Below are 13,156 nucleotides of genomic sequence, written 5' to 3'. Positions count from 1 at the left end.
ACACCTCTCACCACCCTCCCTTCTCATCCTTAGCACCATTGTATAGCATCTCCCATGGACTACTGCAAAGACCTCCTCATGCTAGTCGGCTCCGTCTATGCTCTTCTGTCCAATTCATCTCCTGTATCTATAGTTATCTTTTAGAAGATACAGTTATTTTTTAGAAGATACATGTATCTGATCGAGGCACTCTGCTGCCTCCCTCAATCAACTTCCAATACCCCGCAGTGTAGGATGGCTTTCAATCCAGGCATACCCTCTTTTGCTGGCACCCTTGCTGGCCACCATCACTGCACCCTTTGTTCCACCCTGCAAGACCTTAGTCTTTTTCACAGCTGTGCATTTGCACCTGCTGTTTCCTCTGGCAGAAACTTCCATCCCTGCCCCTCCATGTTCACTGGCTGAATGGCAGCTTGTGTAGGTAGTTCTTTATCTGTATTATAGATAGCACCTTCCTTTTACCACATTATAGAGCCTATCAATGTATGTTTTAGTTCTCTGTGTCTCTTTTCCCATTTGACTTTGGGCTCCTTAAAGGCAGGACAGTGATCTGTTCATATTTGCATTTCCATACCTGACATCATTTCTGGCATTGAGAGGTACACATTTGTATTGACTATTTAAATGGGAGGCATTTGCAAAGTTTTGCTCTCATTTTCTAAAGGATGCTCAATGCTCACATATGCTCAATGAAGAAGCAGATAATGGCTTTTCTATACTATTGTTTTACTTTAGTCTCTATTCATGAGACAAAGAAATTAAAAAGGCAAAGTTGAATTGACCCCAAAGAGAAAAGAGGCAGGCATTAAACTGGGGTACATCTATACCAGTGTTCCTATCTTGCATCATGGTGAAGGATTCTGATCACTTTTCAACTTACTTAGCACGACGTACCTGTGTCACGACCTAGGAACCTTAATGGAGGAGAATGGCATCCCTAGAAAGTCCCCCAAGAGGTTTATAACTGGTTACTCTGGGTTTGAGTGATGTTCTGAATTTGCTCAGGCTGGGAGGCCATTTAGTCTAGTCCCAAGTGGCTAAATCTCTTCTTTTCTCCACAGGGAAACAACTGGAAGGCATCTGGTAAGTTGGGTGGGACTCCTTACAGTGACTGGTTTATGAAACAAAGCATTACCTGTGCATTTCAAGTTCCAGTCTGTGGTTTCCAGCTTGAAACCTAGCCCTCTATATCATAACTCTTCAAGTTGTAATGCAGTGGTTCTCAACCAGGGATGATTCGCCCCTCCCCACTCCCTGGGACATTTGACAGTGTTTGGAGACATGTTTGGTGGGCAGGTAAAAACCAGAGGTACAATGCACAGGACAGCCCTCCACAGCAAAGAATTATCCTGACAACAATGGCAGTAGTGCCAAAGGCGAGAAACCCTGTCCTGAAGAAAGGCAGGATGATGTCCTGCCCACCCCTGACCAAGCTTTCTAACTACAAAAGACCCAAGGCCCCAAATGTCTGTCTGAAAACACATCTACTTTGGTCTCTCAGTACTGGACCCATCCATGTCAGACAACAAGACGGTGGCTGAGCTCTCAGTTCCATTTATGTGCGGAGACCATAGGTCAGTATTCCGTCTTGACTCCTAGAGTCTGCCAACATTGGGTGACCAGAGAGACCCTGTGCTCTGTTTAAACTCAAACCGAGTAACGTGAGCACCTTCACCTGAATTGGGCCCACACTTCACGTCACCTGGTCGTTCCCTCAGCACGGTCCAGGTGAACTGTTCCTGTTAGTTTAAAGAGCTTGGGAACACACCTTGGTCTGCAGAGCTTTATTTCAGTAATTAATTTGTCAATATCGGGGTGAATCTCTAAGGACTCCCCTCTGCTCACATGATCTACAGCAGTGGCTCTGAACCAGGGACAATTCTGAGACATCTGGTAGTGTCTGGAGACATGTTTAGTCATCCCGACTGAGGGTAGGTGGTGCTACTGGCACCTAGTGGGTAGAGGCCAGGATACTGCTCAACACCCTGCACCATACAGGACACCTCCCCACAACAAAGAGTTATGCAGCCCCAGATGTCAGTATTGCCAAAGTTCAGAGACCCTCATCTATGATGATTTATCTTGCCTTTGGTTAGTTTTATAAGGCTGTTGACCACGGTCACATCCTTAGGCAGAAATTATCCTCACTGCAGTGTGGTGATTGCGTTTTCTCAAACCGGTTTTAAGTTTTCTGGCTGATTCTGTCTCTCCTCTGCATTGCAGGCACACCTCCATAGTTGTGCACAAGGATGAGTTCTTCTTTGGCAGTGGTGGTATCTCCAGCTGTCCCCCGGTGAGTGTCTTCCCCCATCCCCTGTCCTGCAGCCTCAGGTTCCTGGGGTTCCCAGAGACCAGGCGCTTTGCTGCTCCTCTGTATGTTCTGGCTCCCAGCCCAGTGTATGCAGGCCTATGGCATAGTTCCTCATAACTACCTTAAGACTCAGCTCCAGAAAACCCCTGAGCCCCGCACCCCCAGCCGGTTGCCTTTCCCTCTGCTGCCACGCTGTGTTGGTCCCTCTGTCACACTGAGAGTGTTGTGAAATGAGCTGTTCCCGAGTCTCCACAGAGAACTGTGTGTACGCTCCTTGTGAGCTGAGACTGTCTCACTTTTCTGTCCCCATGACCTGCTCAGTGACTGGCTCATAGAATAGCTCAGCCAGTGTGAAGCTGAATGTGAGCGCTCTGAAAGGTGAGGTGAGTTGCCCAAAGTTACACAGCCAGTAAGTAGCACCAGTACTAAAACTCAGGGCTCTCTGATTCTAAAGCCCATGCGCTTTTCCAAACAGTTTCCATCTGAGCGATCTAAGAGTTGTCACAGGATATGCTCAAGCAAAGACCAAGCAGCCACTCATTGTGATACTCACAAATGGGAAGTCGTGCTTGATAACTTCCTCTCCCTGGTCTCCCACTTCCTATAACAAGTCCTTCATTAAGCCCGGTCAGCTCTCCCTGGAATGGATCTCAAATCAGTCTGTCTCTCTTCATCTCTTCCCAGTTTTCCAGAGCTTTCACCTTAATCCAGGCTACCCTCATGTCTAGCCCAGACCATACAATGCATCTACTCTTCTTCCTCAGTCAGTCCTCCACACAGGAGGCAAAGTGACCTTTTCAGAATGAAAACCTGGTCATGGCATTCCCCTGCTTAAGTCACATCTCTCCCCGTTGGTCTTGGCGTGAAACCCAGAAAGCTCAGCGTGGCCTGCAGGCCCTATCTGACCTCGTTCCAGTCTCCCTCTCTGGATGGCCTCTTTTGAAGTCATGCCCTTCCCCTCCCTTCTCTCTTCCCACTCCTTGAACACACCTTGGACATTTAACCCAGTCCTCTGACTTCCGTCCACCTTCCTGACCCTTCACTTGGCTATGCCTTTCCATCCTTCAGATTTGAGCTCAATGTCACTTTCTCAGGCAAGACTTCTCTGACCCTTCAGACTGGAAAGGTCCCCTGTCATGTGTACTGGCAACATTCTGTCCTTTTCCAGCAAGACCTTGACTGCAACTCATAATAATACATTGGTTTATGGGATTTTTTTTGTCTGCCTTCCCCGCTAGACTTTTAGCTCCCTGAGGGCAAGAATCTCACCTGTTTTATCCACATCATACCCTCGGTACCTAGCATAAGGCCCGGCACATAGTAAGTTCTCAATACATATTTGTTATGTGAGTGAATGTTATGGGGGTCAAATAGTGACCTCTTAGTCTCTTCCAACTTTGAGATAATTATTCTCTGACTACCATGATTATCCTGCTCACCGTGCCTGCCACAATGCCTGGAACAATGTCAGGCACATAGTAGGTGCTCACTAGCTGTTGCATAACTTCATGGTCTGTGCAGGGAGCTCAGCTTTAGGGTGCTCTCCCTTCTCCCCAGCCCATCCCAGCTCTGTCTATCCCACTGACCCTCTTGCTTCCCCCATGGCCGGTTTCTCCCTTGATCTGCTGTGGCAGCCTGTTAACTCATGGCAGAGGGTTTTCTGTAAGCCTTTCAGAGGCCATTAACTCACTTGCCTGGGGAACCCTATCAGCATCGTTAGATTATCCTCACAGATCATAAAAGAACTGAATTGTGTAAAGATTTGCCAGCCTGCCAGATTTCTCACAGTCCTTTACACTTTCCCAGTGTTACAAGGGATATCAAGTATGTCACAAAACATGAATATAGGCATAGAAAGATGGTCTGTTCTCTGTTGGTGCAACACGTCATAGATTAGGACAGATAAGCAATGAGCCATTTTGTTGATCTGTAAGCTAGTTTACAAAGGTCAAATTCTGTATTAAAAGTCCACGTGTTACATATAAAATTTTGTATAGTTAACATCAATATTGAGTAAATTTGTTGGTATGTCAAATTTTAGTTTTCCAGTTACTAGAATGTGAATTCTCACATTTACAAATACTGAGGTAGTTCAAAGAGCCTAAAATGAGGCTTAAATAGTATTGAGCACTGTCTTGCTACAGATTCTAGGAAAAATAAATGATACTGGAAGTTGAAAAAAAAAAAAAGAAGAAGAAAAAGAAAGAAAGATGGCAAGTGGGAGGCATTTCTAAGTGTCATTCTGCCCTCGTGATCCGGCATGTTGGAGACAAAGGGAGACTTCAGATTCTGGGTTTCTATCTTTTTATCCATGGAATGAGTGGACAGTGTCTGGAGTCTGACCTTTGTGACTCAGCTTCCCAGGGCCCTACCAGAAGCAAGAAGCCTAATTCCTTAGCCATGTTGCCAGCACATGGCAGTGGAAAATCTCCGGGAAGCTCTAAGCCACGATAGCCCTGATACAAATAGGAAATAACACCCTTCATCTGCCCTGGGTGCTCTAAGAGTTAGACATTGTTGGAACAGAGCATTTGTGGTCTTCCGTGGAAAGCCACATTAAACGATTCATTGGAGATAGTGATTTAATGACTTTCTTTGGGTTGGCTCTTTTAGGGAGGGACATTGCTTGGGCCCCCAGACTCTGTGGTTGATGTGGGGAACACAGAAGTCACAGAAGAAATCTTTCTGGAGTACCTGTCCTCCCTGGGGGAGTCTCTGTTCCGGTGAGTGGAGGCGGGTGGTAATCAGTGTGTCTGCCTCCCCCACTAGATAATCGGCCCCTGTAGGGCAGCCACCAGGTCCCTCACACGAGGCCTGCTCCAGCATTTGCCAAGTAAATATGGAGAGAAGGCGTCAGGGCACAAAAGAAGCACAGTGTTGCTCTGAGGCCGATATTCCATCCCAGTGTGCCTTCTGCTGAACCTTTGAGGAAAGAAGGGCTATTTATTCCTTCTGATTACAATCAGGGGCTGCTACTTCAGCAAATCCTGCTCCCTACCTGTACTGGCCAAACATTTGTCCTGAAAATCAAAACCAGGATTTGTAGAGGAGTTGGGGTGAAATGCAAACTTGAGCAGACTGTCTCTTAAAGAAGCTTTAGTAGATTTCAATAAATGCTACACTCTTTTTGTTTTTTTTTTTTAAGCTGAGCCATCCTGCCACCTGTTGGCAGCTCAGCGGCTGCTCAGCTCGGGCTGGGCATCGAACCACTGTTGCTCAGAGCTCAAACTCTTGAGCGAGCTCTTAACCAACTGAGCCACTCAGCCAGCCCTAATAAATGCTACACTCTAACCCTAGAGCTCTGCTTCTGTGAAGTAAAGATCCTCCAGAAACTGTAGGGGAGCCACATATTTTGATTTCATCCTCCCCTTAGAAGCCTGTTTTCCTTGGGCCAGAGAGGCAAATCGAGCAGTCCTTTAGGAACGGAGGGAGGAGGGAAATGAGGCCTGAAACTCAGCAGTGCTCACCCTTCCGTTACCTGGTTGGAGTTATTTCAGATGCTTGCTCGCTGACTCTCACTCTGTTCTCCAAACCTTTCTCACAAGCACAGAGGTGAGGCCTACAACCTCTTTGAGCACAACTGTAACACCTTCAGCAACGAAGTGGCACAGTTCCTGACCGGGCAGAAGATTCCTTCTTACATCACTGACCTTCCCGCTGAAGTTCTCTCCACGTAAGTGGCCTGTGTCTCTGCCCCTGCCTTTGAGATCCCCTTTCACAGTCAGTGCCGCCCCTCTGGTCCACATCTGCTCTCCCTCAATCTTGTCAGAATCCTCCCACGCTGGGTGTGCCCTGTCGTGATGGCAGCTTCTAACACGGAAGGCCACTGTTTTCTCTACTTACTGGTGCTCACCTGTGTTACCTTCATCCTCCCTGGAGTTGGACCAACTCTACCTCGGCCTGAGTGCAACCGCAGAACTTAGAAACCCACTTGTATAGATTCCTGGCATCTGCCTTTCCCAATTGCACGTGAAGCTTGCCACGCCCCACAAGTGCCTGCCTAAAATGCAGTTTTAGATAGATGAGCAGAGTAGGTCTGAGAATTAAGAGGGTGGCTTGCTTGTTAGTCTTTCTTCCTCTGCCCCATGAGCTCTGTGATGCCCTCAGACAGCTTGCTACTTGCCCTTGTACCTGGTGGGCCATCATCCAGGTGGCATCCCCGAAAGGACACAAGGACACACACACACACACACACACACACACACACACACACACACCCTTTGCTATGGACTGCGTTCAGGCAGCATCTACCCACAAGGACACACACACACACACACCCTTTTGCTATGGACTGCATTCAGACAGCATCTACCCACTCCAGGACTGTGTCCTTTTGCTAAGTCTGACTCAGTTTCTCTTGTTGGGGTATCCTAACAGGGATACTGATAGGTTTAGCAGGCCCAGCAAGGTGAGCTGTTTTCCACACATGGGTAGGAACCCCTTAGGAAAAACATGAGCAACAAGGCTGCTGTGTCAAGTTGGTGAGGAGAGCCCTGTCTCCCAGCCCTGGCCCTGCCTTCCTTGATGGGTGTGTTAAAGCCGACAGCTTTACTGAAGGATCTAGGTTATGGGGCCCTGAGAATCTTGAGTAGCTGGAACGTTCTTGCTGTTATTTGATGGGTGGAGTTCCTGGGCTTGTCTGAATTGGGGTTACTATTTCTCAGTGCCACCTGTTTATGTTTTGGAATTCATTCCCTCTGAACTTGGGGACAATTTTCAAGAATGGCAGAATCCACCGAAGGAAAAAAAGCTCAGTAACTGAGATGTGTTGTGGGCAACCTGTTTTAAGGTTGCAGTAATCTTGGGAAGTCTCCAAGACTCCAGTGTTTTTTTCCAGCTAAGCTACTCTGAGAGCAAACGGAGAGCCCTTTAGAAAGGAGCATTAACACCTCTGATGTTTTTCCTGGCTATATTCTCTGTATGCTTAGCAGACCTGTTCCTGGGAACTCACGCCTAGCTTTCTGGTTTTCATTTGCATCAGCTTCCTCATTAAACTTTATTTTTATCTTCGTGTACCATGAGAATTAAAGGTGCAAGTACCTAAAATCCAGAAAGCTCTAGTTGCCTGTATGTAGCCAGCCTGTTCAAGCCCCAGCCAACCAGGACTGAGAGGTGAAGGTAGTGAGATGGTAGCACCCACTGAGGAGAGGGCCCCAGGAGTAAAATGCAGAGTGGGCTCTTTAGAGATCCCCTGTATGGAAAAGCACGTGTGAGGAAGGTGAGGAAATTAGATAAGGTACCAGTGTCCTTCCCAGTGTATCTGGGGGGGGGGGGGGGGGGGCGGGGCAGTCTGCGCCCCAGAGCCCACTCTAGCTCCTGTGTCTATTTTCTCCGCAGGCCCTTCGGACAGGCCCTGCGGCCCCTCCTGGACTCAATCCAGATCCAGCCTCCCGGAGGGAGCACCGTGGGCCGACCCAATGGCCAGAGCTAACAGGACTGCATGGGACCGCCCTGCCTCACCAGGGTTTTCCTTTTTAAACAAAACAAACCCTACCAGATTTCTATTTTATAATTTTACATCAGAGCTAACAACCAGGGGACGGCTTTTTAAATTTCCCAGGGAAGGAGATCATCAGGCTGCATGTAGGACAATGCTGCTAAGAAACAGAACAAATGCCACCCCTTCTAATAGTATTATACTAATTTATTAAGGCTGTCTTGTCTGTGAGTTCACTTCTGACGCTGCTTCCTAAGCGTCCTCTACGCTGGAGAAAGGGGGTTTGTTTAAGCAGAAAGCAGGAAGCACAGTTTGGGGGAGCCCCAACCTAGAACCTCTTTCCAGAGAACACCCATGCTCTATCCAAGTTGCTGCCACCTGGGGGACCCAGGTGAGTTTTACCACATCCATGACCCAGAAGCAGTTACTCTCTAGCGTTAAATGAACCAAAGGAGTTGGCGCACGTGGGACCAACCTAAATAAACTCCTTAGCCACAAGCTCTCTCACCTTCTTTCCTCTACCCCAAGCAAGGCCACGGGGCCAGGCCTGGAGCAGCCAGAAGCCTCAGGATCAAGGGAGAGTGACTGAAAGTGTCAGGCCAGAGGAAACAGATAAAGCCATTCCTCCTTCCTCCCAGGCTGATTGCCAAACCTCTGACTTCACTTTTGGAGAACTGCCTTGCTGCCCACAGGCTGCTCTTCCTTGGCAAGGCTGACCTGTCAGAGTTAAAGGTCTGGGCTGGAGCGCCAGAGAGCTGGGCCCTTATGTCTGCAAGTCACAATGGAGGCTGTTTGCCGTCACTGTACCTGCCCCACCCAGACCAATATGCAGTATTCTGCTAGGGACCAAGGGGAAGTGATTCCCTGCTCCAGGAAAATACACCAGATGTGGATGGGATAACAGTGCAGAGCCAAGGTGGCAAGAAAGTTTAGAGCTGTTCCTGATAGGGATTTTTACATTGTGCTAGATGCGTTTTGAAGACACGTATTGTTTCCATTGTCATTCTGACTTTCAGGAAGCATGGTTGGGGTCGTGCTTGGGCATTTTCCTAATGAGCTGCTGCTAGGAGCTTATAGGCAGGGAGCAATCTGGAACTTATCTAGAGAGGCTTGCAGATTCCCTTTCTTCACAGGAGCCTCCCCTTAACTTAGTTTTGGGGGAAGTGAGGGTGGAGCGGGGACGCAGAGCTGCCAGGTACCTGAGTCCCAGCCCTGGTATCCTTGGGCCCCTCCTGCTGCAGCTCTTGCCCTTCTCAGACTTGAATTATGTTCTCTTTCCTGGTGTTTGGCCGGCAGCCGGTGCCTTTTCTCTCCAAAAGCTGCTGCTCACCTCTGGCCTCCTCTCCTCCTGTCTCTGCTGTCAGCCGTAGCAGTTGGTGTCATCAGGGTCTCAGCTAGAGGAATAGATATCATTCTGCCTTAGTGTCTACCTGTGACCTGGCCAGGGGCGTGTCCATGATGACTAGCTGTGAAGTCAAGTGACATTTTGGAACTTAAGATTGGAGGCCAAACTAATGAGCAGTTTAATTCTTCTCAAGACCCACTGATTTGCCAGCATGTGCGTGGTCATATGATACATTAGAGCAGAAACTAGCAGGGACGTATTTACTGTTGACCAACTGGCAGAATGGACCATGGAGACTGGGTCTCGGGCTGGGATTCTCCCAGGAAGGCAGCACATTGGTTCAGGCCATCGCTCTGCTTCCCACCTGGGTTTCCTTTCCAGCTTACCTTGCCCAGCCCTCTCCCTCTCTTCCAGGCTGTTGCTCCAGACCTCTCTGCTCAGAGCTCCAGCCAGAGGGTGCTGGGCATCACAAGCTCCTCATCTGTCTTCCCCCAGCTTCAGGCTCAGCGGGTTTCGCTCCTCCCAGCGGTCACCTCCAGACCCAGGGCTGTACTGAGAAGGCAGCCTAAGTGGCTCCTCTCAGAGACTGAGTTACTTGGTTCATTGGAAGTCTCCTTCACACCCAGCAGCTATCTGTGCCAATTCCTGTGCCCTAGGGGTTTATGGGGAGAGACGGATCTGTAAGCTTCTCAGAGCCTCACAGAAAGGCAAGCTCTCCCTCCCACCCAGTCCCAATGTTGCTAACTTTGGAAGCCCACGCTCAGGCTCGCCCCCCAACCCATCCTCACATTTCTGTCTCCCGGCACCTCAGGAGCATGCTCACTGTGACTAGCTAGCTGCACACGGTGTGCGGGCAAGCAGAGGAGAAATGAGCATGCGTGTAACTAGCGCACAGCGGACACCTCCATAGAGGTCCACTGGCTTAAAGGGACAGGGAGGAAGGAGAGATGAGACCATCACCCCCTCCCAGAAATAAAGCTTGGACCTTTGAGATTCCTTTTTGCCCTTGAATTCAAACTGATAACGGTGTCTAGTACGGAGGTGTTTGCTGGTTTTCCTTGGTGTTTTTCTAATGCAATAAACTCATTTCTGCCTGCTGCATTTGTGTAGTGCTTGAATGTCTGGGTGTGCGCCCAACATAAAGAAACCCGGGGCTTCTTAGTCTGTCTCCTTCTGAGCTTGACTTTGCTGAGTCTGGAATATGCTGCCTTTGCTTGGTTGTAAGCCTTGCAGATAAGTGATGCTAGCAGGGAAGAATGTATGACTTTCACCATTGGTTTATAAAGATGGGGCAAGAGCCCAAAGACAAGACTACTTGCCCAAGGTCACCTCACAGCTGGTGGTGGAGTAAGACTCAAAAGCCTGGTCTGCTGGCCCCAACTTCTGAGATCTTGCCCTAGAAGACCTTGGCCATCTGGTGACATCTGACCTCACCAAGAAGAGTTCACTTCTGGTTTCAGTTTGGCTCTAGGCTGGGTTTGTGGCCCCAGGGATCTCCCCCCACCTTGTTACCATGAACTCAATTGAACAAGTGTTGGAGTGGGTGATAGCTCTCCAAACGCCCCTGGCTACCACCAGACATTGCAGTTTGACTGCAGGTAACTGCAGGTTCAGTCAGCCCCCTTGGCGTGAACACCTTCCATGGGCTCAGCCTAGAAGTGTGGTTACTGGTCCCATCTGCAGATGGGGAAACTAAGTTGTCCAGGTGGCAAGTGGTGGAGTCCCTGAATCCAGGCCATGTTTTTGCCACCACACCACTGAGACCTTAGCACTGGGGCACTGACTTTCCAACATGCTAGCTTAAGAATAAAACAAGGCTCTGTCTCTCCAGAGGACACAAGGCAGGTGGCTTTGGCTGACATATTTGCTTCCTGAGAGCTGACCTGTTCAGAGGCAGGAGTCCTTAAGAGTGCCTGCCCTGAGATCACACACCCTGGGCTTAAATCCTAACTTTGTCACTTGTGGGCCAGTCTGTTTGTCTCACCAGTAAAATGGGGGAATGGGACCTACCTCACAGGTGGTTTTGAAGAGAATCAATGTAAAGTGCTTTGCCCAGTGCCTGGTACCACTGGGGTGCTCAGTGACTATTAGACTGAGGCCAGAATCCATTCAACAGCCGCTAAAAGGACACCCGAGCCAGCTCAATGCGGAAGCCCTGGCCAGTCCTCTGCTGAGGACAGTTTACAAGACAAGGTACTGTAGACTGCTTCTGGGGAAAATAGCAGAGAACATATTTTACCCTTAGACTTGGTGACTCATGGCTAGTCAGCCTGGAGTGAGTTCATTCAACCCCATAAACATTTCCCTGGGATCTCACTATGTGTGAAGCAGCACTGACCCGTGTTAGAGACAAGGCCCTGCCCAGGCGGGGGTTATTCTGGGGAGGCTGGGAGACCAAAGGGCAATCAGGTGGCGATAACGCTAGGGAAGAAATAAAACCAGGTGGCAGCATAGTGTGTGAGGGGGAGTGTGTTAGGAGGGGGAGGCTTGTGTGACAAGGTGATGTTTAATCAGACCTAATGGTGTAGATCTGAGGGAAGAACATCCAGACACACAGAGCAGAAAGCCACAGAACACAGGAGGGACCGAAGGGAGGCCAGAGTGGCTGGAGCACCAGGACAAAGTGGGTGGTAGAAGGTGCTGGGGCTGGAGGGGGCCATGGGCCAGATGAGGCAGGGCCTGTAGGTCAAAGAATGAAATGATTGAATGCTATGTTGAGAACAGATTGGGCCAGGGGCATGAGGGACATCAGAAAACCAGGGATGGAGGGTAGTGCAAGTTGTCGGACAAGAGGTGAGGTGAATTGTGCCACTGTTATGTGCTTGGAGCCATGAGGAAGCCCTGGAAATTGATGTGGTCCCTGCCCCCCAGGAGTTGACTGTTCGGGGAGGAACAGAATGGAACAGGCCTGTGAAACATACGAAGGCAAGAGCTACGGGACTGCAGAGCCATGGTCAGCCACTCGCCCTGCTTGCACGAGCTTTTCCTGGACTACTCCAGCTTTGATTTGGGGTGTACTTAGACTTCATTTGTTTTTTCCAAAATGAAAATAATTGTTTGGTTATATGAGTATAAAGATGGTATATATTTAGAAAACATAAGCAACCAATAGAAGTGCAAAGATGAGAGGGGGAAGTCCCACCATCCTGAGAGATGCTGGCATTTTGTGAACATCCTTGCAGATGTTTGTGTGTTTGAAGACACCCGTGCAAGACGTGCTGTGTGGCTGCCTGGCTTTGTTCTCTGGACCTGGTGAAGGTCTGTAAGGCTCCAGCAAGTGAGAGGAGGCTGCTCATCACAGATGTGTGCGTGGAGGTGAGACCTGCTCTAGAGTGCAAGACCGTGTAGGAGGGTGCCTGCCCAGGCTGGCAGGTTGGGCGGTGAGACCCATGTCTCCTCACGCTTACATAGGGGCCCTGGCCTGAGAGGGCAGGCAAAGCCCCCAGTAGGTGTCTGGCACATCGCTGAATGTGAGCCCTTGGCCATGGAGCCTGGTTGCTTTGGAAAGGGCCGGGGTTCTGGGACTGGTCTTGGTCTACAAGTTTGCCCAGGAGCCTGGAGTCCCCTACGGACTCCAGTCCCACTGGATCTCTGTCCCACCATTTCCCCGCTGAAGAGAGCCCGGCAAGGTCATGCTGCAGTGAGAGACATGGACAACAGGTGGCGCTGTGGATTCACGCGGCCCAGCCCACCGCCAAACTTGGCCTGTCCTGGGTACCCCAGGTACCATGAGAGAGACCCTTCTCAAACTTGTTCCAGGACCTCTCCAACCTCCACACCCTGCTGCAAGTGCAGGCCCCTATCACTACAGGAGGGTTCCACCTCCGGCCTCCATTTACGTTTCGCTGGACCTGGATCCCCCTCCCCACCTATCCTCAGAGCAACACCTTACCAGGAGCTAAAGGCCAGCGCCAGCGTTTCCTCTGCAAAGCCTTCCTGACCTCTCCCCACCCGGAGCGGCTCCCTCCCTCCTGTGGGTGCCTCCCACCAGCTGCGGCAGGGCCTGGGTGTGACCACCGGAGTGCTCAGCACAGGGCCTGGCACATTACTGGCATCACAGAGT

At 49.8% G+C, this 13,156-nt stretch overlaps 1 protein-coding gene across 1 annotated transcript; it reads left to right on the top strand.

Annotated features, from left to right (window-relative positions):
* Nucleotides 1–1,061: 1,061 nt before the first annotated feature.
* On the top strand, nt 1,062–10,194 carry DESI1 (desumoylating isopeptidase 1; the record flags this gene model as incomplete). Its single annotated transcript, XM_019660543.1, has 5 exons — nt 1,062–1,083; nt 2,224–2,293; nt 4,925–5,034; nt 5,862–5,984; nt 7,649–10,194. Coding segments are annotated over 5 exons (419 nt in total), but the record flags the coding sequence as incomplete, so codon positions are not given.
* Between the last annotated feature and the right edge of the window lie 2,962 nt (nt 10,195–13,156).

This window comes from Hipposideros armiger, unplaced genomic scaffold, assembly GCF_001890085.2.
Source record: "Hipposideros armiger isolate ML-2016 unplaced genomic scaffold, ASM189008v1 scaffold_321, whole genome shotgun sequence".
NCBI lineage: Eukaryota > Metazoa > Chordata > Mammalia > Chiroptera > Hipposideridae > Hipposideros > Hipposideros armiger.
The sequence above is the reverse complement of the archived record's forward strand: the minus strand, read 5'-3'. Positions and strand labels throughout refer to the sequence as shown.